General features: G+C 30.9%; 4 protein-coding genes across 5 annotated transcripts; 3 read left to right on the top strand and 1 right to left on the bottom strand.

Annotated features, from left to right (window-relative positions):
- Window positions 1-1,066: 1,066 nt before the first annotated feature.
- LOC107425495 (uncharacterized) lies at window positions 1,067-9,788 on the top strand. Its single transcript, XM_048465154.2, has 14 exons — window positions 1,067-1,569; window positions 3,103-3,158; window positions 3,274-3,448; window positions 4,146-4,247; window positions 4,489-4,560; window positions 4,960-5,076; window positions 5,261-5,338; window positions 6,407-6,469; window positions 6,566-6,662; window positions 7,447-7,525; window positions 7,597-7,808; window positions 8,399-8,544; window positions 9,083-9,205; window positions 9,316-9,788. The coding sequence occupies exons 1-14, from the start codon at window positions 1,483-1,485 to the stop codon at window positions 9,466-9,468; spliced, it is 1,560 nt and encodes a 519-aa protein (XP_048321111.1). The 5' UTR covers window positions 1,067-1,482; the 3' UTR covers window positions 9,469-9,788.
- A 740-nt stretch (window positions 9,789-10,528) lies between these two features.
- On the bottom strand, window positions 10,529-13,567 carry LOC107435731 (cytochrome B5-like protein). Its single transcript, XM_016047357.3, has 6 exons — window positions 13,171-13,567; window positions 12,700-12,799; window positions 12,571-12,611; window positions 11,475-11,552; window positions 11,307-11,398; window positions 10,529-10,750 (listed from the first exon to the last, which is right to left on the bottom strand). Exons 2-6 carry the CDS (start codon window positions 12,776-12,778, stop codon window positions 10,684-10,686), a joined length of 357 nt encoding a protein of 118 aa, XP_015902843.2. The 5' UTR covers window positions 12,779-12,799; window positions 13,171-13,567; the 3' UTR covers window positions 10,529-10,683.
- Window positions 13,568-14,508: 941 nt separating this feature from the next.
- On the top strand, window positions 14,509-16,877 carry LOC107425493 (senescence/dehydration-associated protein At4g35985, chloroplastic). 2 transcript variants are annotated; one of them, XM_016035498.4, is made up of 5 exons: window positions 14,509-15,194; window positions 15,744-15,877; window positions 15,993-16,159; window positions 16,279-16,363; window positions 16,547-16,726. In XM_016035498.4, the coding sequence occupies exons 1-5, from the start codon at window positions 14,607-14,609 to the stop codon at window positions 16,551-16,553; spliced, it is 981 nt and encodes a 326-aa protein (XP_015890984.2). In that variant the 5' UTR covers window positions 14,509-14,606; the 3' UTR covers window positions 16,554-16,726. The 2 variants fall into 2 exon arrangements, with proteins under 2 accessions (XP_015890984.2, XP_015890983.2); XM_016035497.4 differs by having other exon boundaries at window positions 14,510-15,194; window positions 16,569-16,877.
- Window positions 16,878-17,186: 309 nt separating this feature from the next.
- On the top strand, window positions 17,187-24,137 carry LOC107423774 (uncharacterized). Its single transcript, XM_048465155.2, has 4 exons — window positions 17,187-17,240; window positions 20,770-20,845; window positions 21,062-22,709; window positions 23,059-24,137. Exons 3-4 carry the CDS (start codon window positions 21,878-21,880, stop codon window positions 23,115-23,117), a joined length of 891 nt encoding a protein of 296 aa, XP_048321112.1. The 5' UTR covers window positions 17,187-17,240; window positions 20,770-20,845; window positions 21,062-21,877; the 3' UTR covers window positions 23,118-24,137.
- Window positions 24,138-25,019: the final 882 nt, after the last annotated feature.

Below are 25,019 nucleotides of genomic sequence, written 5' to 3'. Positions count from 1 at the left end.
TAATTATTCACAAGAGAAGAATATTTATCCTAAAGCATTTTCTACAGTAAATTCTGTTTTGATATTGATATAAACTTTCTAATAAAATATTAATATTAAATTATAATATTAGTATATAATGACAAATGCTAAAAATAAAAAAAACCAAAAAATAAATAATAAATAATAAAGCTACGTGGTCAGGAGACTCATACCTCAAGTTAAATTTTATTGACAAGATAAAAAATTCAATAAATGGTTATATGGGACCTATATATTTTATTGTCATGGAATTCATTATAAAAATTTTGCAATCATAGTTTGGTGTCAATTTTGACATTAACAAATTTCAGCATCTTTATAAGAGACACCAAATGAAGAAAAATGCTAAATTGTAGCAATTACATTTACATGTCTAACTGATATTCTACTCGAAATGCTCTGAACAAAATATAAAAGTAAAATTGGTAAGTCCAACAAAAATATTAAAAAAAAAAACTGTGAAATTTTTATTGACAATAGTCAATAATAATAGACTACAAAATTGTTTATGCAATTGTCCATTATGTTAAAATTACATAATGGCTTTTCATATGATTTAAAATCTCATTTACTATCACACCCAAAAAAACATTATATTTTTTTTTACTCCTTTTTTGGTCAAACTATAAGTCGCATAAGTCAATATCAGGCAAGTAGTAAAAAAAAAAAACTATAGCAAAAAAACAAAATATATATATTATATATATAGCAAAAAAAAAGAAAAAAAAGAAAAAAAGAAAAGAAGAGTGTGACAAAAGGAAAACAACAGCACAAAGATATGATTACAAAAAAAGAAGAAAAAAAGCTTTGAAACAATTCTTAAAAAAACGACGGAAAAAGAAAGATTCGGATCACGGAGTAGCATCTTCTTCTACAAATCCGCACGTGGCACTTCACACGCGCGCAGTTGGGCCGAAAATTTTTAATCCTTTTCCACGCTGTAATGCGGTGTTCTCAGTGTCTTTATTTTTAACCCTATAAATAACAACCATTCTAACGGTCTCTCCCTCTCTCCTTCTTCTTCTTCTTTTATTTATTTATTTATTTGTTTTGCTCTTTTAAATTCCTATCGTCACTAAAACTTTTCTGTCATTAGGAAAAAAAAAAAAAAAAAAACACAAAAGCGATTTCGTGGTCCTTTTCTTCGAAATTATTAAAAAAAAAAAAAAAAGAAATTACGCGCCTCTCTTATATTTTTCTTACCCTTTTTTTCACTCTCTCTCTCTTTCTCTCTCTTTGTCCTGCTTCCGCGTCCATGGCGATCTGAGAGAAAGAGAATGTCTGAGTAGCTCAAAGCCCAGGGTTACTCTCTTTCTCTCTCTTCGTCTTTACTGGGCCCTGCTTCGCTCCCTGACCCATTTGCTCGCACGCGGAGTAGGGAATTTATTTATATTTTTACATATTGTTGTTGTACAATATATATATATAGGAGGAAGAGTGAGAGGAGCCGGCGAAGAAGCAATGCCTGAGATGGATCCTATTGATTGGATGCTTTTCTCTCTCAGCCGATCATTTTGCAGTCCTTTGGCCGTTTTCGTACAGATCCAGGTTTGTTTTTTATTTTATTTTATTTTTATATTTTTGTTAATCTATATATATATATATATATATATATATATATTTTTTTTTTCGATTTTCTCGTCTACTCAGATCCAGGTCTATTTGGTTTTCGAGAAAGTTTTAGAAAGTTTTCGGTGCTTTTGATTTTTCTAGATTTTACCAACCAACAAGTTAAATTGTTCGAATCGATTGAGAAGAGGTTCTTCGATAACTGAAGTCTTTACGGTCTAAAATTTTTAATTTATTTTTTATCGACTACCTTTTTTTTTTTGTTTTTTTTTCTTTTTTTTGATGGTGAATAATGGAAACTGATTTTTCTGCTTTTCTTTTTTTCCTTTTATAAAGTTATAACAAAGACAAGAATTGGTCTTAGAACATAGAGTTTGAATTTTTTTTTTTTTCTATTCCATGGTGAAAGGTGAAAAACCCCAAAAGATTAAGAACCTTTTCTTGGACTCTCTGTCCTTTTTTTTCATGAAGTTTTGGTTACAATAGATAGTAGAGCTTTTAATTTTATGGCTCAGATTCAAGTAAGCTCAGTAACCACGGTGTAAGACTGCATTAAAAGTCAAAGATGAACTTTGTTGAATAATGTGGGTGGACTTTAAATTTGGATGCATAATGTAAGAGAAGTATTTTAATACGGTCACAGATTTGGAGTTTGGTATCACTTTGTTAAATTTGGGTTTATTAGGGTGGGAGTGTTTGTAATTTCTGCTCAAAGATTAGTTACCATAATCCTGACTAGCTATAGAAATTTAGTCTTTATGTTAAAGAAATAAAATGTATAAACTTTGAATTAGTTGCATATAGAATTGTGGATTGTTATGAGGTTTTCATGAAATTTGACTTGTAAAAGATCTGCAATTTCGCCTTTGCTGTTGTAGTTGTTGTTTTGTTTTGTTTTGTTTTTTTTTTTTTTTTTTTTCGCCCTCTCCAAATTCAAGGAATAATAGATGCTTGCTATCATGTTTCCGTGATTGTAATTTAATATGACAAATTTTGCTGATTGGCTGGCTTAGGAAGTTAACTCCTACTTGTATGTTTATTTTTTGTTCTGGGACATGCAAATCTGAAAACTTTTTAGGACATATAAAATAAAATTTTTCTGGTGATAATATTTTAGTTGTTTCTTCCAAGAGACTTTTACAATGAAATTGGACGATTTATTGTGATTGCCATAAGGAGGTTTAGCATAAGAAAAAAGGAAAAAAAAAAAAAAAATCGAAGCAATAGAGAAGAATGAGATGCAAAGATGGAATGGTAGTTATTTAGAAGTATCATTATTTTAGAAGTACTTGTATTACTATAGAAGTACTGAAAACCTGTTAGTGTATAAATTTTACTAATTGATGCTAGAAGTATTTATCCATCTTCCTTATTCCTAGCTATTTACTTCTTCAACTCTATATGTCAATGCGGCAAATCAATGAGAGACTCCATGGATTGAGCCTGTGATGAATGCTAGTTGTGATGGTTCTAGTTCTAGCACATAAATCTAATTCCTTATTTCTTCTGCAGGGATGTTTTATTTGCTTAATACTTGCTGTTGGTTGGGTGTTTGCTGCTAAAGTAAGGTAATTGGTTCAATAAATCATTTTAGCAATAATGCTTTTAACTTAGCCAGTGTTGCTCGTTGAATCTCTAACATTAAGTGGCTAAGTTGGCTTCAATGTTTTTGCTTAATTTCAGGAATAGAGAGATCAAACGAATAAGGGATGGTATTCGACAAGGCAATAGCTTTTCATTTCTTTGTCATGATATCAATGAACTTGAGCACTCTAATCAGGTCAATCTGCCTAGAGTGACAGTTGTTATGCCTTTAAAGGGGTTTGGAGAACACAATTTACACAACTGGAGATCTCAGGTGAGGTTGATGCATCTTCTTATCTGGACAGTTCTAGGAACTTATTAACTCAATCTCTCTCTCTCTCTCTCTCTCTCTCTCTCTCTCTCTCTCTCTCTCGATATATATATATATATATATATGTATGAAATTTGTGTCACCTATTATTTTGTGTCTATATGTATACCTTTGTATTCTTGAGATGAGGGGATGTTGGTATATGTAATGCTGTTCATTATCTACTATTTTGGTTATCAGGTTGAATATTCACCTAGACATGGTTGGACAAGTAATAGGTCAACTTATGTTTCGTATCTTTTCAGTTTGCAACCAGGATGCCATATGCTCCCTGGTTTACAAGGTGTTATTTACTCCTTGTGTATGGAGAGAAAAGACAGCCAACTGTAATCATTATTAGTTGCATGTCTATGGTACCTGCCTCCTAGTTTAATTTTTAATGTACAGTTTGTTGCATCATTCTATGTGGAAGAATCCATTCTGTATATTGGATGATTTGATTATCAATTGAAGTGTTACAAATTTCCTTTAGAGTTGATGCCTGGGAATCTGGACCAGTTTCTGAGATTATATCACGGTCATTTTGCTTGTTGTTATCTGATTTTACATTATTACTTTTATATTTAAGGTAACCTATCAATTGCAAAGATTTGAGTTGGTCTTCAGTCTCATCGTTGTTCTTATTTGGTAATGACTTTAGATCACTTCTCTCTATGGTGGTCCTGTGGAATTCCTTTTTGTGGTGGAAAGTACAGAAGACCCTGCATATCGTGCCGTATCTATGTTAATATCAGAGTATAAGGTAGGTGTAGTTTGACATTATTTTTTTACATAAATCATCTGAATATTCCGACAAATAGATAGTGTGTTATTATAATTGGATGCATGCTTCTTTTCCTCAATAATGTGAAATGGCCAATATTGGATATAAAAATTTTTCCTTTCAGTATGGTTCATGCAAATGCATGTGCATGAGGGATATGTTGTATATATTTCACCATTGGATCCCTTTTTAACTTGTATATGCATTTCTTGATGTGCAGGATGAGGTTGATGCGAAAATTATTGTAGCTGGTCTTTCAACAACTTGTAGTCAAAAAATTCACAACCAGTTGGTAAGTATCAAGTTTTTACAACGTGCTATATCCTGTTGTTAATGAAATAACGGATGTTTACCATATGGAGTACCCCTTAATATTGTTATCATATTAGATGTACATTGTTAAATATTCATGATATCAGGTGTCTTTATTTTTATGGAACAGGTAAACTGAATTGTTTCTCTTATGAGTAGGATTGTTTGTTTAGGTTAGTTTTCCATTGGTACTGATAATCGTACAATGTATTTTTGAAGAATGCTTTTAGGAAAAGACATTTGCACTAAACAAGATATATTGTCTTGAATTTGAGCACAAAACTCATACCTATACTTTTTAAACTTGTATGTCATCTCTGTGTTTTGTCTGGGCAAATACTTGTTTGTGCATGCTACTAAATAGTAGTATACTCTGCAGGTTGGAGTGGAGAAAATGCACAAAGACACTAAGTATGTACTGTTTTTAGATGATGATGTTAGGCTTCACCCTGGGACAATTGGAGCCCTCACTGCTGAGATGGAGAAAAATCCTGAGGTAATAATGCATGCTTCTTGCTGTTACCTAGATGTCTTCAACCCTGAAAGTTATTTCTATATACCTGCATACACTTTTTTTCGCCTATCTTATACTTCTAGTATTGGCTGTATACTTTTGATGGTTGTGGTCTGTCAAATTTCTATTTTTGTGGGTCTTTAACTATTTTGCCAATGATTTGCAGATATTTATTCAAACTGGATATCCGCTTGATTTACCTTCAGGGAGTTTAGGGAGTTATTGCATTTATGAATATCATATGGTATGGAAGCATCTGTTATTTCTTTTCCTAAGACTATTTGATATGCATGGACATATACTTCAAATATTTCATTCTGTATTTTAACTTATGTTTTGATGATTTCTACTATTCCATCTTATACCAACCATGGAACAAGGATCATTTACTGTAAATTGTATTGGGTTAAGGATAGTATTCACATGTTGTATGGTGGGTATGCCATCACTGGTTTTACATGTTAACTCCTTCCCATTTTCTAGATTTTGGGTTTGACTACATGCTATTAGATCATGTGAGTGGCTTTTTAGAGTTGAGACCTCCCCTCCAGTTCTTGTATAGTTTATCTTGGAGTCATTTTTTGATGCCTATATGTGAACAAATTTTAAAATTACGTGTTTGATAATCCTCTAACGGCCAAAGAAGTTGACCCTTTTTTGAATTATAATCAGACAATAACGAAATGCATAACTAAAAGACTTATCATTCAAAATTTAAAGCATTAACAAATTTCAAAATATGAAATACAAGCTCTCTGCTAACCAAGAGAGTAAAAAAAAAAAAATGGATTGTCATGTGATTGAAAACAATGTTACTTGGACTTTGTACTTCATCATACCGAGATCCAATACCTAGATGCTGATAAGGATAGGGCTATTGGAACTCAAAATACATGGTTGTACTTTGGAAAATAAAGTAATTTATAATTTTGACATGTACTCAAACCCAGATACTTGCACTTGAGTATGACAATATAGATTGAATAAAACATTTCTAAGTTAACCTGCGATAGTATGCTAATTTTCTGGCAAGTACGGGATTCAGTATTTTTTTTTTTCCCCCCTTTGAACTCATATTTCTTTATTTGTTTTTTATTATTCAAAAAAGCCGAGGAGGTTGCGATATGTTTATTTCTTCTTTTACTACATTTTGCTTAGTTGCTAATAAAATAAATCTTCTTAGTGTGTCTGGGGTGCACATGGTGGAACTATATATATGTCATCTAATTTACCTTACCCTGCAGTTATAATTTTTTTTTATCTCAATAAGTGTTCTTTAACCCATAAATATCTGGATATGTTCTTTTTCCAGCCTTGTTCAATGGGTTTTGCAACTGGTGGGAGGACATTCTTTCTGTGGGGAGGTTGCATGATGGCAAGTAGCTGCTACCTAGTTATCAAATGCTGCATTTTCTGCAGTAAATTGAAGTTTTTTTTCTTTTTTCCTAACTATGTTCTGGATTGTTTGCAGATGCATGCTGATGATTTTAGACATGACTATTGTGGTGTGGTTTCAAGTCTTAAAGATGGTGGTTACTCAGACGATATGACTCTTGCGGCCATAGCTGGTAATATATTAAGTTATTTCTCTCTGTTAAGCTGTATGAGTAGATAGTGGAACTTATTGCTTCTACTATGTGACTATTTAGTGAAATTATTGTTCTTTCCTTGTTGGGGCTTTTTACTGTTTTCACTTTTAAGTTTACTGGTTAACTGAATCCTTGTGAACCTTTTCTTCACAAGTTTAGCATGCATGGGTGTTCTTTCTCTAAGATGGGGGATCTCTTGGTCATCATGTTACTTTGGACCGTGGTATAAAGAATTCTCCACAGTTAATTATTTTTATGTTATTAAATTCTCTTCATTTTATGTACACATGAAAACTATGTAATTTTATACGTCTTGATCTTATGATAAATATCATATTTTCCCTTTTCCTTTTCATCGATTATCCATCTGATTATTTTGTTTATTTATTTACCTCCTTTTATGGTTCTGATTGGTCAGGGTCTTTCTATTACCATAATTTTGGTTGACTTTTAAGAGCTCTTCTGATGTTTTATCTAGAAAGTATTTTTAGCATTGTCACTCAGGAACTGGCATTCAATTTCTTGACAAGATTTATTTTGTCAGTTTTTACACTTGTTCATTGTTCATCTAATAATTCAGAATTGACAGACTACTTTCCTATTCCTGCTTAATATACTATTTATTTTCAATGAGCTTTTACCAAGAAAGAAATTATGATTTCCATTAAATGTAGAATTTGGTTTCACTTTCACTCAAAGTATTAACTGTTGACCCAAAAAAAAAGTGTATCTATTCACTGTTGGTTTTAATGATCTTTTCCAGGGGCTCATAAGAGGCTTATTACATCACCCCCAGTAGCTGTTTTTCCTCACCCCCTTGCACGTGATCTTAGTTTCTCAAGGTTTGTGATGCTCACTTATTTAAATTCAAATCCCTCACATTTCATGTTGAAATTTTGACTTCTTTTTGTAGATATTGGAATTACTTGAGAAAGCAAACATTTGTATTGGAATCATATGCAACAAAGGTTAATTGGGTTATGAACCGTGCATTGTTTACATCCCATTGCTACCTGTCATGGGGCTTTGTGGCGCCATATGTAATGGGCATGATCCATATAACAGCTGCACTACGAATCTTTATTAAAGGGTATACAGTTGAGGAAACTATGATTACTTCTGGTGGTGAGCACCCTTCTTTTCTTTTTTAGGTAGGTTGATAGTGTTCACAGGATTAAGGTGCAGACCAGCTTGTGCTTTTTTATTTATCTTCCCAGTCAAATATTGGATTATTTCTGTTGCAAGTCCAATTATATTGCTTTCTTTTTTGATCTTTGGAGGTGTTATAGACCAATATATTGCATGGTAGCCCTATTCCATCTCTCAGTTGGTGAAATTGATGCGTGCATTTTATATACATATATATATATATATGTATTCATTGTTTTTTTAATGGGTTTCACAAGGTGAATAAATTCATCTTTCCCTTTTCCCTCTTTAAAAAAGAATTATGTTTGTTGCTCTAGTAATGTAGCAGGGAGTGGAATCTGTAGCTGGTATTCTTGTAGTATGCCACTCAAAGTTCTAATAAAATGTCTATATGTCTAATGAGTTCTATTCTGTTTAAATTTCAATTATGGGTTTCAGTTCATTTATTGAAATGCTTTCCTGGAATGAGAAATTGATGCTTTTCAGATCATTGAGAGTTGGATATTTCTTTTTGGATTGTAAAATAGCATTTGTAGTTCTTACAACGACCAACTACTTTTGCTCAGGGTTGACACTGGTGACTTGTCTAGCCGTTTGCACTTTATTAGAACTTTTTTCAATGTGGAACTTGACAAGGATTGAAGTTCATTTATGCAACTTGTTATCCCCTGAGGCAACTCGACTCACTCTTGCTTCTTACAACTGGGGCCTGGTAAGTAATTTCTTTCTTTGTTGCCAATAACTTGTCTTATAAATAGGAATTCCATTCCCCATGCGTTGGATACTACCTGTTATATATTCTATCACCATAACACTCCTTATTTTAGCTGGAATTTTTAGTGATACCCAGTATTGTAGAAGTACGCTAAGAGACTTGTTGCCATTATTTTGTTACGTGACTTGATTATCTCATTAACTTTGAAGTTGATGCAACTGCAAGTCATTGGGATGGAATTCAAAATTAAAACTGCCAGTGCCAAGTTGCAAGACGATATTTATTAAGCCTGCAGTTAAAGTTGAAAGTTTAGAAGAACAAGAAGTGCTATGTCAAATTCTAATAGTTCAACAAGATGTAGACAGGATATGCAAGTAGAATAGTTAGCTAAAGAGGAGCTTTGTTTGATATAGACTATTAAAATAGCAATATTCTTGAAAACCCTTACTATATATACAACTCCACACTTAGCTTTGTCAGTTGGAGCTGGGTACATCTTGATGGGGGTGAAAATGAACCATTTTCTATTGGACAGGTATTTATCGCATTGGTGGTAGATAACTTTTTATACCCAGTCTCCGCATTTCGATCACATTTTTCTCAGTCTATCAATTGGTCTGGTATCCGGTACCACCTGAAGGACGGGAAGATAAGTAAGGTATGCTCTGAGGTTTTTAAAGCACAACTTTATTCAGTATATGAAGGAACAATGAGACAGAGCAGCAACAAAATTCAATTCCTTATTTCAACTTTCTTATTTTGCTGCAGATTGAAAGAAGCAAGGATATGGGTCCAACACATACCGATTTGGGAGGAAAGCATTTGTCTGGGAAGAAGGGAGCTCCTCCAAAAACTTCATTCCTTAGCTCCTTAGCCAGAAGTTTGGCACAGTGGCGTCAGCCTAAGAAATTCGATATCTAGAAATGATCTTTGTGATCAAATTTGCCCACTTTTTGGGATCTCATGGAGGTAAGAATTTTAGAAAATTTTAATTGGGGTTGGATTGCTCATTCCATATTTGATTGATTAAAGTGTCTAGATTTTTTTTGTGAAGATTTTTTTAGTCCCCCATTCAATCCATTTCATTCTTCAGCATTTCAACCAATTGTGGCTGGGCTGGTTTGTAATCTGTATTGATGCTCTCCTTGTAATTTATAGAATCTTAGAAATTCAATTGAGAGACTAGAGATGTAATTTACCATTCGCTCTTTAATTTCTACTCTATCCATTTTTTTATTTAATTTCCTGTTGCTGGATTAAAAAAAAAAAAAAATCTATAATTTTATTTATTTATTTATTTTTTGTTCTGCACATGTGGTTTCCAATTATGTGCAGTTTCAAGGTGACCAGAACAATCTTAGATTCGACTCCCCATTGTAATAACCTTTTTTTTTATTTTTTATTTTCCTGATGGGCACACCTTATATGTTAGTAACATAAAATTTAAATAATGTTCTGAAATAATTTATAAAATGTAAATAATGTTCTGAAATAATTCAACCTTTATAATAATAGAAACTTGTAAGATTATGCTTATATTTCGATAGACCTTGCAACTTTTCAGTGATTGGATTTGACAAATATTGAACTTTTGATTTGGATCCCTCCCGATACAGGCCCGATTAAAAAAACTTCTACTAAAAAAAACCAATTTTACCGAAGTTTGATCATCAAAGAAAATTCCTAGATCGGTATATTAGCCAGATATTTATCAATATTATTACACTCAGATTGATAGAACAATTGGCAACCATTTGGTTCTTGATTGACCATCTCCAACTACGAATGTCAACAAGTTGTTTTTGTCGAGTATCTTGTCTAGAACAATTCATAGAGAACATTAAAATAAGGAAAAAAAAAAAAAAATCCACCAAAAAATTAGCCCAGTTTGAAGAAGCCATGGTTGAAAGCTCAAGCTTAAACTATCTCATAGAAACTTGGATTAGTGTTTGTAAATTGGAAATGGGCCTAGTCAGGAGAATAGTTAAACTTGCAAGCTGAAATTATAATGACTGGAAGAAAAGATATAAGCACATTCTAGTTCACATTAGTTTCTAATACTGGAATTAACTACAGAGGTGAGCAAATGCAAAATTGGAAGCTCAAATTATACTCATCATGAACCAATTACTTTCATTATTGCTCCAAATTTCCAATGTAGAAATCCTCAATCATGTCAAAGACTCGAGTTGCATGCTGTGGCCTGCCAGATAGAAGTAAAAGGCATGAACAAAAGAAATATTTGATTTCATAGAGTTTCACTACAAAGAGAAGTATCATTGTTAAACTGTTTTATAACAAAATGCATAGTTTCTAACATGCCAAATGCTTATTTTTGTAGCTACTGAAGCATCAGAGAGGCTTCGCTGCAGCCTGCAGGGCTCTTATATAATTATGGTCTCCCATTCTTCTTAGAAAATTAATCTTTATCAATTATCAATAATTTTTCCCTTTTATTTTTATAATGCAAATAAGGCACCATTTTATTTCACCAGCGAAACCTTTGAGTGTTAATTAGTTTGCACTGGGAAAAAAAAAAAAAAAAGAAATTAAAAAAAAAAAAAACAAAGAAACTTTGTAAAGTATTATAAAGTTGCCTAACATCGATGGAGTGCCCAAAAAAACACAGAAAAAAGAACCAACCAAATGATTATGAAAAATTCATTTTATCGCAGAACATCAAAAAATTTTGTAAACATAAGAGTTAAGGGAGCAATTAGTTCTCAACAGAAAAATTTTCAGTGAAAAAGCCCACATACCCATAAAACCCTTCAGTTGAATCATCCCCAGCATGTGCTAGGATGGCATCTCCACCCGGGTGCTCCTCTACATATGAGGTTACATCATACACCTACAACATGCAAAAAACCTTAAGTAATTGGAAACTTTATCAGAATTCCTGACCAAAAATTAGGATGAATTGATACCTTGTCTTTGATAATGATCCAACAATCAGTCCTCTTATTATGCAAAGAGACTTCAGCTTTGCTGTAGATTTTGGATGCCTAATAAAACAGATTTTAAAGACTTAGTAAGCTTGTCTATGCTTCAAATGCTGCTAAGCAAAAAGGAAAATTGCTGTCAGCCCAATTTGTAAAATTCACATTGGGGATGGTACCACCATATGCAGAACATGAGACTCACACTGCCACATGGCAACAAGTGAGTGTTGCCAACTTAACAACGAAATTCATGGCTTGGGCTGTCTACCAGTACTCAAACAAAAAATAAGCACAACCAATGTTTGAAAGGTCATAACCATAAACAAGAAACAAAAAGATCAACCCAAATAAATGGTAATTGAGTCCCAAGTTTTGTATAAAAAACTAAAATCAAGAGGTCATAGACTCTTAGTCATATGTAACTTCGTATAAAGATCCCAAAAGAATGTAGTAATTGGTGCTTTGGCAGGATCTCATCACCAAACTATGGGATATAAAACTATTATTTAACTAATCAGTTTCAAAGGCAAACACACTTTCATGATAAGATGAGTTCTGTAAATAATAAAAACTTGTGAGAACTCTTATCAAACACATTTATAATCAGCATTAGATCTTGCTTTAACTCAAAAACTCGCAGACTTTATCCTTAACCCTAGCTAATCACATGCTCCACATCTTAACTCTCTATCGGTCGCCAGAAGGCCGCGAATCAACAATAGCTTCAGTGGCAAATAAAATCATTCCTAAGATTTTGCAAAGTGAAGAAGATCTAGAAATCAAAATTTTAAGACTTCCTTCAATTGGGAACCAAGAAAGCATGAAACAGAAAACAAAAAGGAAAAAAAATAAATAAATAAAAATTCCAATCTGAGTTCTGATCAATCTACCACACATGAGCTTTCAATGCCATTGATACCAAATAAAGCAACAAAATGCTAAACGTAACATTTCCTTCGTTCTCCTCAGGTTTTTTAGAGAAGAAACAGGCAATGAGCAGAGTTATGCAAGTAAAAAACTGGAAGGTCAAAGTCCTAAAGCCCTAGAAGATCCCAAGAAAGTTAATAAGGATGAAAGTTACCTTCTTATCTTTGGCATTTGATTGATCATTTTTTGTACGGTCTGCGCCAAAAAATATTATCTTTATAAGGAATCAAATGCAAATCTAAATCCAAATAATTCAGTAAAAAATATAAAGTACAAAAGATACCAGATTTTAGGTTTCGAGGGATCAAAATGAAAGCTCCCAGCACGAGACCCAGGACCAATGCCACTACTGCTATCATCATATCTCAAGCTCCTTCCACTGCCTAGACAGATTGTAAAAACCCAAAAACTAAAATAAGTAATCAAAACCAAAATAAAATGAATAAAATAAAATCTCAATAAATCTAAGGAGGAAAAAAAATAATAATAATAAAAAAAAAAGACAAAAAGAAAAAGGTAACAATCAATATCATAAAACCCAGGAACAGTTTTCATTTATATCTTGTCAGAGGCTTTCCGTTGCTTTAACAAATTTGCTCCTAAGAAGGTGAAATGCTCACCATAAAAATCAATTTGCAAGATACATTGGGTTTTTTAGTTAGTTTTTTTTTTTTTTTTTCTTTTTTGGGTTAAAAAAAACTACATTTTGAATCCAAAATGCAAAGAATGATGGGTTTGAAAGATGATTGACCACCTGTTAGGTTTGGGTAAATAGGGTTGCTTTGTCTGACTTTCCGGCGACAGTTATGGAAAAGTTGAGAGCTTTTTAGCGGCGGATTCACCGGAGTAGATCCTATTGCTTGGAAATTAGCCAGAGGTTATGGAATCTGACCCAACCCACAGCCACAAACTCCAGCAAATAGTAGTAGGAGTTTCGCAGCTACTGCAAGATTACGTTTTTCATCAGCCACTGCTACTGAAACTGAATCCGAATCCGAATTACGACTGGTAGCATTAGTGTCTATTCAAACACGAAACCGAAAAACGGTTCAATCCGGGCCGGACTCCGGCACCATGGCTTCAAAAATGGGTCGGGTAAATAACAATGGTCAATGGTGTGGTGTGTGTCCTATCATTTTTATTCAATCATTTTTAATCTTTCTTTTCCTAATAAATTTGAGAAAGTTCTTGGGTAATTCCAACATTATTCATAATTTTAATCCCCCGCCCAATATAAATACAAACCCAATTAGCGTCAAATCAGTTCGCTATTGGATTGCTCCAGATTTAAAAAATCAAATATAATTACCCTTAATTAATAATTATCATTCACTTTCAGAAAAAAAAAACGAGGCTCAATGTGCATACTAAGGATAATAATTTACTTACTACCGTCTGTTGTTTTCCACTTTTCCCCTCTATTTTAATTTGACATAAAACCACTATTTCGTCCATTTTTATTTTACCCAAAAAAAAAAAAAAAAGGGAAAAAGAAAACATTTTGGTGAACACCAATCAATGAATTAGTTTGCTAATTGCTGCCACATGCAAGTCAAAGTAACAAAATTTATGTACAAAATTACAGAAGTGGACAAGAGGGCCTCCTGACCCATTACCAAATTCTTAATACCTTCACAAATTTGTACTGACAATAGTGGAGCTTAGCAACCACCTTCAACCCAAAAACAAAAATAGAGTAATTTGGGAATTTTGCATTATAGTCTTGATGGGAAGCTGCATGAAAGAAAAAGGAAAGCTAGACGCCAAGCAATCGTGTTTGGCCCAGTTTAGCCACTCCAAACTCATTAAAAAAAAAAAAAAAAAAAAAAAAAAAAAAAAAAAAAAAACCAACCCAATACTGTATCAATGGCTTATTGATGAAAGCTATCTAGCTTTACACCAATGAGGTTGTGTTCACATTGCTTATTGGTTTTTCACATATTTATCAGTCTGTCATCCTCTTTGCTCAATTTTTCTCCACCGAAAGTCCAATCATCAGGAATATAATAAAGTTGAGGGGGAAAAAAAAAAAAAAAAGAAAAAAAAACCGAATCAAGTTCCTACAATTATTACTTTTTCCTCTTGCCAGTCACTTTTTAAGCATCTTTCTTTTTATTAAAGTCTCTTTCCATAACACATTGATAGGGAGGGAGACAGAGAGAGTTTTTGTTATTAACGGCATTAGCAATAATGGGTTGCTTCAGTTTTGGCAGTTCAAAAACCCCATCCTCCATGAAAGCCTCCTCATCTTCGTCAACATCAGAAGGTGTTGGAGAAAATTCACAGCCCAAAAATCTCAGACAAGAAATCTTACTGCAGATCCCAGGATGCAGAGTTCATCTGATGGATGAAGGAGAAGCTGTAGAACTTCTCAGTGGGGAGTTCATGCTGCTGAGAATCTTCGACCAAGATATTTGTCTTGCTACCATAGTGAAAGTTGGAGAAGATCTTCAATGGCCATTGACCAAAGATGAGCCAGTAGTGAAGCTTGATTCTCTCAGCTATCTGTTTACGTTGCCTATGAAAGATGGTGATCCCTTAAGCTATGGTGTGTCTTTTCCAGAGCACTATGGTGGTAGTTTGGGGTCACTGGACTCGTTCTTGAAGGAACACTCTTGCTTTACCGGCTTGACATCGAACAAGAGTAAAGGTGTTGATTGGAAAGAGTTTGCTCCGAGGGTTGAAGACTATAACAACTTTTTGGCTAAGGCAATTGCTGGAGGGACTGGTCAGATTGTCAAGGGGATCTTCAAATGTAGCAATGCTTACACCAACCAGGTCTGTTTTTTACTACTACTACTCACACTTTTACCATCTGTTTGGAGTATTTCTAGGATGATATGGAAGTTATTTTATTGATGATTTTTATATGTATATATATAAATATATATATATATATATATATATATATATTTTATAACAACTTGTTAATTATAAAAATTCAACACTGCAAAATACTTTTTAGTTTAACAGAATTTCAGCCCAAAAATGATAACAAAACAGAAAATTTTCTATGATACATGTTGAATTTCATAGTCTAAAAGCAAAGCCAAAAAGCAAAATTTGATTACATTGAACAGTTATGAAACATTAATAGATTTTGAGATGCACTGGGGAGAAAATTTCATATCTCAATGTTTTCTCAATGGGTTAGTTACATGGTAACTAAACTAAAGTGGAAAAAGGAATGCTAAAAAATCTCCTAGTAGCAAGTTGCTAAACTTACGTACTTGTTATTACCTATTTCTTTGGTGCAAGAGCATGTCATGCTTGCTTGCTTTAGATTGTTATGATTAGTCAGTTTAAGAAAATTAAGGTGAAAAGCAGGTCCAGAAGGGAGGGGAAATGACTTTAGCTGGTGGTTCTGAGTATGGAAATGGTGTCACAAGGAAAGCAAATGATAGCAGCATTAAGAATTCTGGTACAACAAAGAAGAGTGGACTCAACAAAAACTTGAAACGGTATGTATCTTTAAACAATCACATGATTCGTTAGAATAAATTTGTGAACAAGACAATTTTCTGCCCAAATCAAGAGGATTTGATTTACCCTTTTCCTCTCTGTATGTCACTTTAGTGTGAAAAAGTTATCAAAGATGACTGAGAAGCTAAGCAAAGCAATGCTTGATGGGGTTGGTGTCGCAACCGGAGCAGTGATGGCACCTGTGGTTAAATCCAAAGCAGGAAAGGCATTCCTATCCATGGTTCCAGGAGAGGTCCTCTTAGCTTCACTTGATGCTGTCAGTAAGTTCACATTCTTTATGTTCCCTCTATGGTAAAAAATATTTTAAAAAAAACAAAAAAAAAAAAAAAAGATGAATGAATTTACATACTAAAAATGGTGCACTCTCTGCAATGTACAGATATCGTTTTAGATGCAGTTGAAGTAGCAGAAAAACAAGCTTTTTCTGCCACCTCCACAGCAACAACTAGAATGGTCAGCAACAGGTAGGCAACTAAATTGTAAGACATAAAATAAAAAATATCATTCATTATGAACCATGAAGATTCATGATCCTATATGGATAATTTCTTTCATTGTGGATCATTTTTACTATGTCAAAAACGACACGTTATAAACTGTCCAACTAAAATGTGAATTACTGAACTTCATAACTTAATATAGTCTAGTGTATGATTGTTGGGCAACCAGGTTTGGGGAAAGTGCAGGGGAGGCCACAGGGGATGCGCTTGCAACAGCAGGGCATTGTGTTAACACTGCCTGGAACATCTCTAAGATACGCAAGGCAATCAATCCTTCATCATCTGTCACCAATGGAGTTTTAAAAAGTGCTGCAAAAAATAGAAAAAGTAAATCTTAAAGAGCCATTTTAACATAGTGAACAACATGTTTCGTGGGTGTGAAACTTAACATGGGTTCGAATCAGCTTGTGCTGTGTTGCAACTTGTAAGGCATTTGCAATATTCTCTTTTCTTTTTAGTAAACTAATTTCTTGTCTAAGCCCATTTGACTTTTTTCTTTTTGGATAACTACATTTTATGCCCTCAACTTTAATACTTTTTACACTTTACCTCCCATACGACAAAACCTTAAAAGCTGCCCCAAACAATTAAGTTCCTTTTGTTTTTTTTTTTTTTTTTTTGGGTGAGTCCTGTGCAATTAAATTCAATTACAGATTTTGATATATGAATTCGATGAAATTAAATATAGAATAACTCTTGTAATTATGTGGAATACCGTTTTATTCAACTTCCTTTACTTTTAGATAGCATCTATGACTAATTTTACCATTTTACCAAAATTTGTTAGGGAAAATTGCATGATTAGGCTAAACTGATGAGGAGGAGGTATAATTGAAAGAAGGTAAAATGTAGTTACCCTCTTTTTATTTATTCATTATTATTATTTTTTTTAATGTATAAATGTCGATTTTAATAGGTCCATATTTCTTCTTTTACGTCTTCAAGTTTTTGCATGGCTTTACATTTTTACCATTGAGGGCTAAACTTTTTCAATTTTGAGACCTTACACCTTGACTTCAATTAACATATTGTTTTATAAATTTTGTTTTAGTAGACAATATTTCTTTATAATAAACAAGAATTAATTGCCTTTGCATAAAAAGAAAAATTTAAAATCAACATGTTTTTTCACTAGAAATTCAAAAATAAAAAAGAAGTTTTCATTAAAAAATATATATTTATCTTATGTTGACATTGGTTTAATTAGGTTCATGCTATATATATATATATATATAACTATTGAACAACAGAAATTGAATTCCTAAACAAAACAAACTCAATAAAATTAAATACAGAATATCAAATCAATAACGATTTGATGGTTATAAATGTATTTTTGTGTATTTGCTATCATAAGTTGGGTTAGAATTTAAAATTTAATTAATAGCTAAATATAAATTTAGTGATATAATAAAATTTTATTTGGTCAAAGTAAATATTATTTAGTTCCAACATAGCTATGGCCAGTTATAAAGTTAGTTAAATGATTGAAAAAGAAATATTAATTGTAAGATCATCTAGTCAACCAAATGAGAATCTAGTTGTATATATATATGGAGTTAATTTATTATATGAGAATTTCTAATTTATATGACAAAAGTTTAACCATTAGATAAAGTGATAATTAATTTATTTCAATTGAAATATAAAGAGTTTTGCAACTTTTAGCACTTATTGCATATAAAAATGGCAAATGTGAATTATTATTTATTTTTTAAATTTAACTGATATGAATATATAGTTAATTTTAAAATTATTCTCAAATAGTAAATTTTAAAATTGTTTTCAAATAGTAATGTGTAGAAAAATTTTTATGACTATTAATTAATTATATATGTTTTATTGATTTTTTAAGAAAATATTTGTTTTTAAAAAACCTTTATAATGTTTGATAAAACATTTAAAAACAGGAGATTATCTTGACAATATTTACTATTTTTCTTGCTATATTAGCTTGATATAGTGTTTAGACAAATCTATTGAAGATTTTTTTTTTTTTTAATGGAGGTTTACTTTTCTGATGTGATAACAAATTTAAAAATAAACAGTGCCATTGAACATATTCTAATCATCTTTGTTTATTAGAGTTAGGGAATCTCAAATTATTTTATAAATTTATATATATATATATATATATATATATATATTTAAATGTTGGAAGTATTATTTGTCAATTGCAATTCTATCCTAAAAGCTTCATGTTTTTGCAAGGGTATTTTTTATCAGAACTCCTTAAAATCTATGATAGATACAATTTAATTATTTAAATTTTGAAAATTACAATTAGTATATTACAGAGTGTAGATATTATTTTAAAAAATATGAATGAAATACTAGAAAATAAAATAATTTTAAAAAATGTAAGGGGAAATTGATAATAAAAGATTCATTTATAATTGCATTTGAGATTTTTTTTTTTTTTTGGTGAATAATAATTGCATTTGAGTTAAACATGATAATGGTGGATGAAATTAAACCTTATTGCAAATATTATTCGTACAAGGATTTTTTTTTTTTTTTGGCTTGAAATTATTCGTACAAGGATTATGAGTATAATCCGAATTCTATTCTATCAAGTTACAATCTAATTTCTTGACGAAAAATAAAATAAAATTGCAGTCTAAATAGGACTTCACGGTCCAATATGAATAAGGTAATATATATGCATAGCAACCAAGGTTTAAAATATTCGATATTTCTTCGAAATTTTTTCGATATTTCTATTTTTTGAAGGGGTCGATATAAAATTTAGGTTCGACATGGAAATGGATAAAACTTCCATAATATCCATAAAAATTTCCGTAAAATATCTACATAAATTCCTTAATGATTTGGTTAAAAAATCTATAATTTCCATGAAAATTTCAAAAATATCTATGAATTTTTTTTTTAAATTCATAAATATTATTGAAAAAGACAATCCATAATTTTTTTAAAAATTCATAAATTATATTTTTCATTTTTTTTTAAGAAGAAGACAATATATTATTCAATTATATCAATCAACCAAATACTCTCCATGAATTTCTTATACCATGGGGTATCTTATAATAGTATTATATAGTTTTAAAATTAAAAAATTATTTTTTTTGTTAGAGAATCTCAGTACATTATTATATAGTTTTGAAAAAATATTTTTATGCTAGAGAATCTTAGTACATTATTATAGAGTTTTGAAATTAAAAAATATTCTTCATAAATGTGTGTTTGACCATTGCTTGGGCACTTTCTTGTCTCTATATATTACACTTGCTTATCCACTTTTTTGTTTTTGCATAATTTCACTTGTCTTTTATATTAGTACATCATTATATAGTTTTGAAATTAAAAAAATATTCTTCATAAATGTGTGTTTGACCATTGTATGGACACTTTCTTGTCTCTATATATTACACTTGCTTGTTCACTCTTTTGTCTTTGCATAATTTCACATGTCTTTTATATTAGTACATCATTATGTAGTTTTGAAATTAAAAAATATTCTTCATAAATGTGTATTTGACCATTGCCTGGGTACTTTTTTATCTCTATATACTATAATTGGTTGTCCACTCTCTTATCTTTACATAATTTCACGTGTCTTTTATATTTTACCAGAGTCGATACGTATTCTTCATGAGTCATGAGTGTGGTTTTGATTATAAAATATTCCATGAAAAAAAAAATCACATTATTATTTTATTTAAAGAGCAAGTTTGATGCTTTGTTCTTAACATTTTTTTTTATACATATTTTCGGTTCTCACAAAATTTCAAATTCTTTCATACAACTTCTTTGGATATCCTTTTTACAGGTTAGTTTCTTTATCTTAAAAAAAAAGAGGTTTATATTTACTTTTATACTTTAAGATCTAAATTCTTTAATTCACTTGTATTATTGTTATTTGAATTATTAATTGTAAGCTAATTAATTATATATTAACATATGTATCTATCTCTATATATATATGATGAAAATGTAACATGTATATATGTGTATATATATATATATATATATTTATATGTAGTAATCATAAATGATTAGATTTACAAACTCAAATTTAATATATACCTTAAACTTAATGTATGATGTGTGATTGAAAATATAATTGTTTTTTCTTATTGGATAAAAAGCATAACTTAAAAAACCCACTTTGTCATTTAATTTTTTCATGTTGTCTTCTACGTAAGCAAAACTTCATAATATAATATGTTAAAACTTATAAACAATAAATAAAAACTTGATTAGAAAATAAATCTTATACATATATATATATATATATATATATATATGTCAGCTAGAATATACATTGTTAAAGTATATTAAATTTGCCTAAATATATTGGTTATTTCTTTTTTTGCTTTGAAAATATTGGTTATTTCTTTATGTAGTGTTTTGTCTCTTTTCCAATTGTAAACATCTATACTCAAGGCATTGAAGATCTATAAGGAATCATTTTCGTACCAGGTACATTCATTAAAAACGAATTATTTAATTTCAAAGATCTTGATTTTTTTGTTATACTAAATTATTTTTCATAGTTATAAGAAAATATTTTAATCAAATATCTCTATCCAATTCCGATCAAAAATTCAAATATATATATATATATATATTCATAGACAAATATTAAAATTATTATTGTTACTATTACTATTACTCTTATTATTATTATTATTATAGGATAATGGCTAGTGGAGGAAGCAAACGTGATCCTGCATGGGAATATGGTTTTCCAATTGAAGGTAATAAAAGTGGAACAATATGCAAATATTGTAATCGCGTGATGAAGAGTAGTGGAGTAACACGATTAAAATACCACCTTAGTGGTATTGATCCTTCACACAATGTACAACCTTGTGGTCAAGTGCCTCCTGAAGTTAAAAAATTCATAATAGATTTGTTAAAAGGAAAACAACAACGTAAGATCAAAAAAGCAAATAGAATGGAAGATATTCGTGCAGACTTACGAGGACAACTGCATACTGAAACATATGATGTGGATGATGAGGATGATGATGACATAGCATATCCACCTGGGATGGGATGGATCCATATGAGAAAAATGATTATCAAGAGGCAATTCGTGCTTCTAAACAATCAGAGTGGGAAAGAAGTCATCTCCACAAAGTTCGATATCAAGCTGAAGGAGGCGAATCTAGTAGTCGTGCTAAACCTGCAGTACAACGGACATGGAGTCTTAAAAATCCACAATCAAGATTTGTTGCACCAAGCTTATACAAGTCCTCTCAAGCAAAGCAAAAAAATATAAAAAAAAAATTTTCTGGAGGAAAAATAAAAGAAGGTATGGGAAGAATAATAAGTAAATTTTTTATTTATGAAAATTTACCAGCAAATAAAGCATCATCCCATCATTTCAAGATTTTGGTAGCAGGATGCTAACAAGCAGGGCCAGGTATAGAACCTCCAACCCCTTATGAGATCAGCACAAAATATTTGGATATAGAGTATGAGGAGATAAAAGACCATGTAAACAAAATGAAAGCGAAATGGGAAACCTATGGTTGTACAATCATGTGTGATGGATGGACGGATCCCACCAGAATGTCTATTATTAATTTCATGGTTTACTCAAAAGGAAGCACAGTTTTTCTAAAATCTATTGATGCTTCAAATCAAATAAAGGATCATAAATACATATATGAGCAATTGAAGAAAATAATTCTGGAAGTTGGGAAGAAAAATGTGGTGCAAATTGTAACAGATAATGGCTCTGCATTTGTTAAAGCTGGGAAGAAATTGATGGGAGATTACAATTTGTACTGGATTCCATGTGCAGCACATTGCATTGATCTCATGTTTGAAGATATTGGGAAGAATGAGAATGTGGCTATTGTGATCAAGCAGGCTAGAGCAATCACAACTTACATCTACAATCATAATTGGTTGCTAGCAAAGATGCGTGAAACTTGCAAAGGTGACATCATTCGTCCGGGACTTACACGATTTGCCACAAACTATCTTGCGCTTGATAGCTTGGTTAAAAAGAAAGCCGAACTTAAGCAACTATTCACATCTACTGATTGGACTAGTCATAATTATAGTGCTTCAAAAGAAGGCCAAACAGTGGAAAATATATTACTTAATCATATTTTTTGGGATCAAGCACATAAGATGTGTCAATTATTTGAGCCTTTATATAAGTTTTTACGTATTGTTGACACCGATGTTTATTCAACAATGGGAACAGTGTATGAGTTGATGCAAATTGTTAAAGAGGAACTTGACAAAATGCATGGTGCAAAGTGGATATTAAAGATTATCAATAATAGGTGGGATAAAACCTTAAAGCATCCATTACATGCAGCAGGTATGAGCTCATAGTCAATTTATATAAAATATGTTAGACTTTTATTTTTTGTTAATGTAAAATACTTTATATCTTTCATTATTTATCTTTAATTAAACTAAAATATATATATATATATATATAGATATATTTTTCCCTTTTATATAGCTTATTATTTAAATCCTCAATATCAATATAGATTTGGGGTTGGAGAATATTCTAATCTTATAAAGGTTGCACACGATGTCTATGCTACATTGAATCCTAAATCAGCCGCAATTAGCCAGTTTGGAAAGGAGATATAATGATGATAATTTATTAACATAATATATTTTAAGGGTTTATAACTTTATTTTATTTTATTTTACAGCTTACATACTTCAAGGATGCAAGGAAAGGATTTGCAAGACCAACAGCAATTGCTTCTAGAAAAGAGATGTCTATTGGTAAGTTTAAATATTGTAGTATGTGAATATCAATTGATGTAATAGTACAAATATGTAATCATATAATAATTATTTTGTAACAGTTGAATGGTGGGTCATGTATGGTGATAGTGCACCTACAGTAAGAAAATTGGCATTGAAAGTTTTGTCACAAACAGCATCATCCTCTGCCTGTGAAAGAAATTGGAGCACTTTTGCACTAATACATATAAAACAAAGAAATAGACTAGCATATAGTAGAATTGAAAAACTAGTTTATTGTTATTATAATATGAAACTCAAGTTGAGGGATATGGAAGCTGAAGAAGAAAATCATCAAGACTTGGATCCAACAATAATATTTGAAACTATAATGGAAGATGATGATGAAGAGGGCAACCAAATATACCAATGGATTAGAGATGTTCATTTAGATGATCATGAGGGGAATCCTAATCCAAAGATTGCTCAACAAGCTAAAAAAGAAGGGATAAATGTTCAAAAAGTGATTACTGAAGAAGTAAATCCTAGTAATGGTGATTTATTTCAAAGGCTTATGAGAGAGCCAACTAGAACTACTAGTGCTTCAGCTCCATCAGGTGGTACATATTCACAATTTGAGATTCTTAGTAGTCACTCTAGCTACAGTGGTGATGAAGATAACTTCAATAAATTATTTGAATTAGAAGGTAGAAGAGGTAGGGGTCAAAGGGAATCAACAAGTCAAGAAGTTGGATTAAGCCCATTTACTGGTGAACAATATTATACACATGCAACACAGGATGAAGATCATGGAAGTAGAAATGCAGGTCAAGGATTCAATGCTGTTGGAAAAGACTATACACGTAAAGAGAAATCTATGATGGAGATGTCACAATAAGAAGAAGATTCAATTTCTATGAATTTTGGATCTATGAGGGTTGGAAGTCATTTTCATAACCCTTATTCAATAAATAATTATGGAATGTCATCAAGTAGCAACTTATGGGTACCATCTCAAACTCAACCATTAGAGAGTAGTAGTTATGCACATAGTCAACCAATAATGTAAGATCCATATGGTTGGCATATTAATAATTATATGCAAAACTATCATGGAGATATATTTTTTTTTATAACTATTTCTCATATTTTACATTTCAAAATCAAAATGAGGAAGAAACCGATGATTTTCAACCATCCAGAAGTTCTATGTGGTATTAAGATGATATTTATGAACTATAATGTAATTGTAATAATCGTTTTATATATTTTAATTAATAAATAATTTTATCATATATATATTTTTTGATATATTTTTATTAATAATAATTTATCTATAGTTATTAATATTTAATTATTCATTATAAATCAATTCACTAACAAGAACATAATATCCATTCAATATTTTAGTAAGTTTTATAATCAATTTAATAATTGATGGATTAAATAAACTTATTTTAAAATTTTAATAAAATTTTTTATCTTTTAAAATAAATTTTTATTATTTTTTATAATTTTTTTTTATAAATATACAATATTTACTGATATTTTTATAAAATTTTTCATATTTTACACTCTCGATATTTCTATCGATTGTTTTTCATATTTTGAACCTTGATAGCAACTAGGGGTGGGCATGGATTGGGTTGGTTCGGTTTTGGACCGAAATACAACCCAATTCATATATATCGGTTTTTGTAATTTACAATCCAAATCAAACTATTGAAGTATTAAATCCAAACCAAACCAAACCATTTATGATCGGTTTGGTTTGGATTGGTTGATCGGTTTGAAACTTACTAATTTATAAATATATAATACAAATAAAAAATTATCCAAATATAAAATATAAATAATAAATTATAATTATCCAAACATAAAATACAATTAAAATAATACAACATAGTCTACAATGGAAAATAAA

This window comes from Ziziphus jujuba, chromosome 11 (genome assembly GCF_031755915.1).
Source record: "Ziziphus jujuba cultivar Dongzao chromosome 11, ASM3175591v1".
Classification (NCBI taxonomy): Eukaryota; Viridiplantae; Streptophyta; class Magnoliopsida; order Rosales; family Rhamnaceae; genus Ziziphus; species Ziziphus jujuba.
Note: the sequence above shows the minus strand (reverse complement) of the source record. Positions and strands in the feature narration are given on the sequence as shown.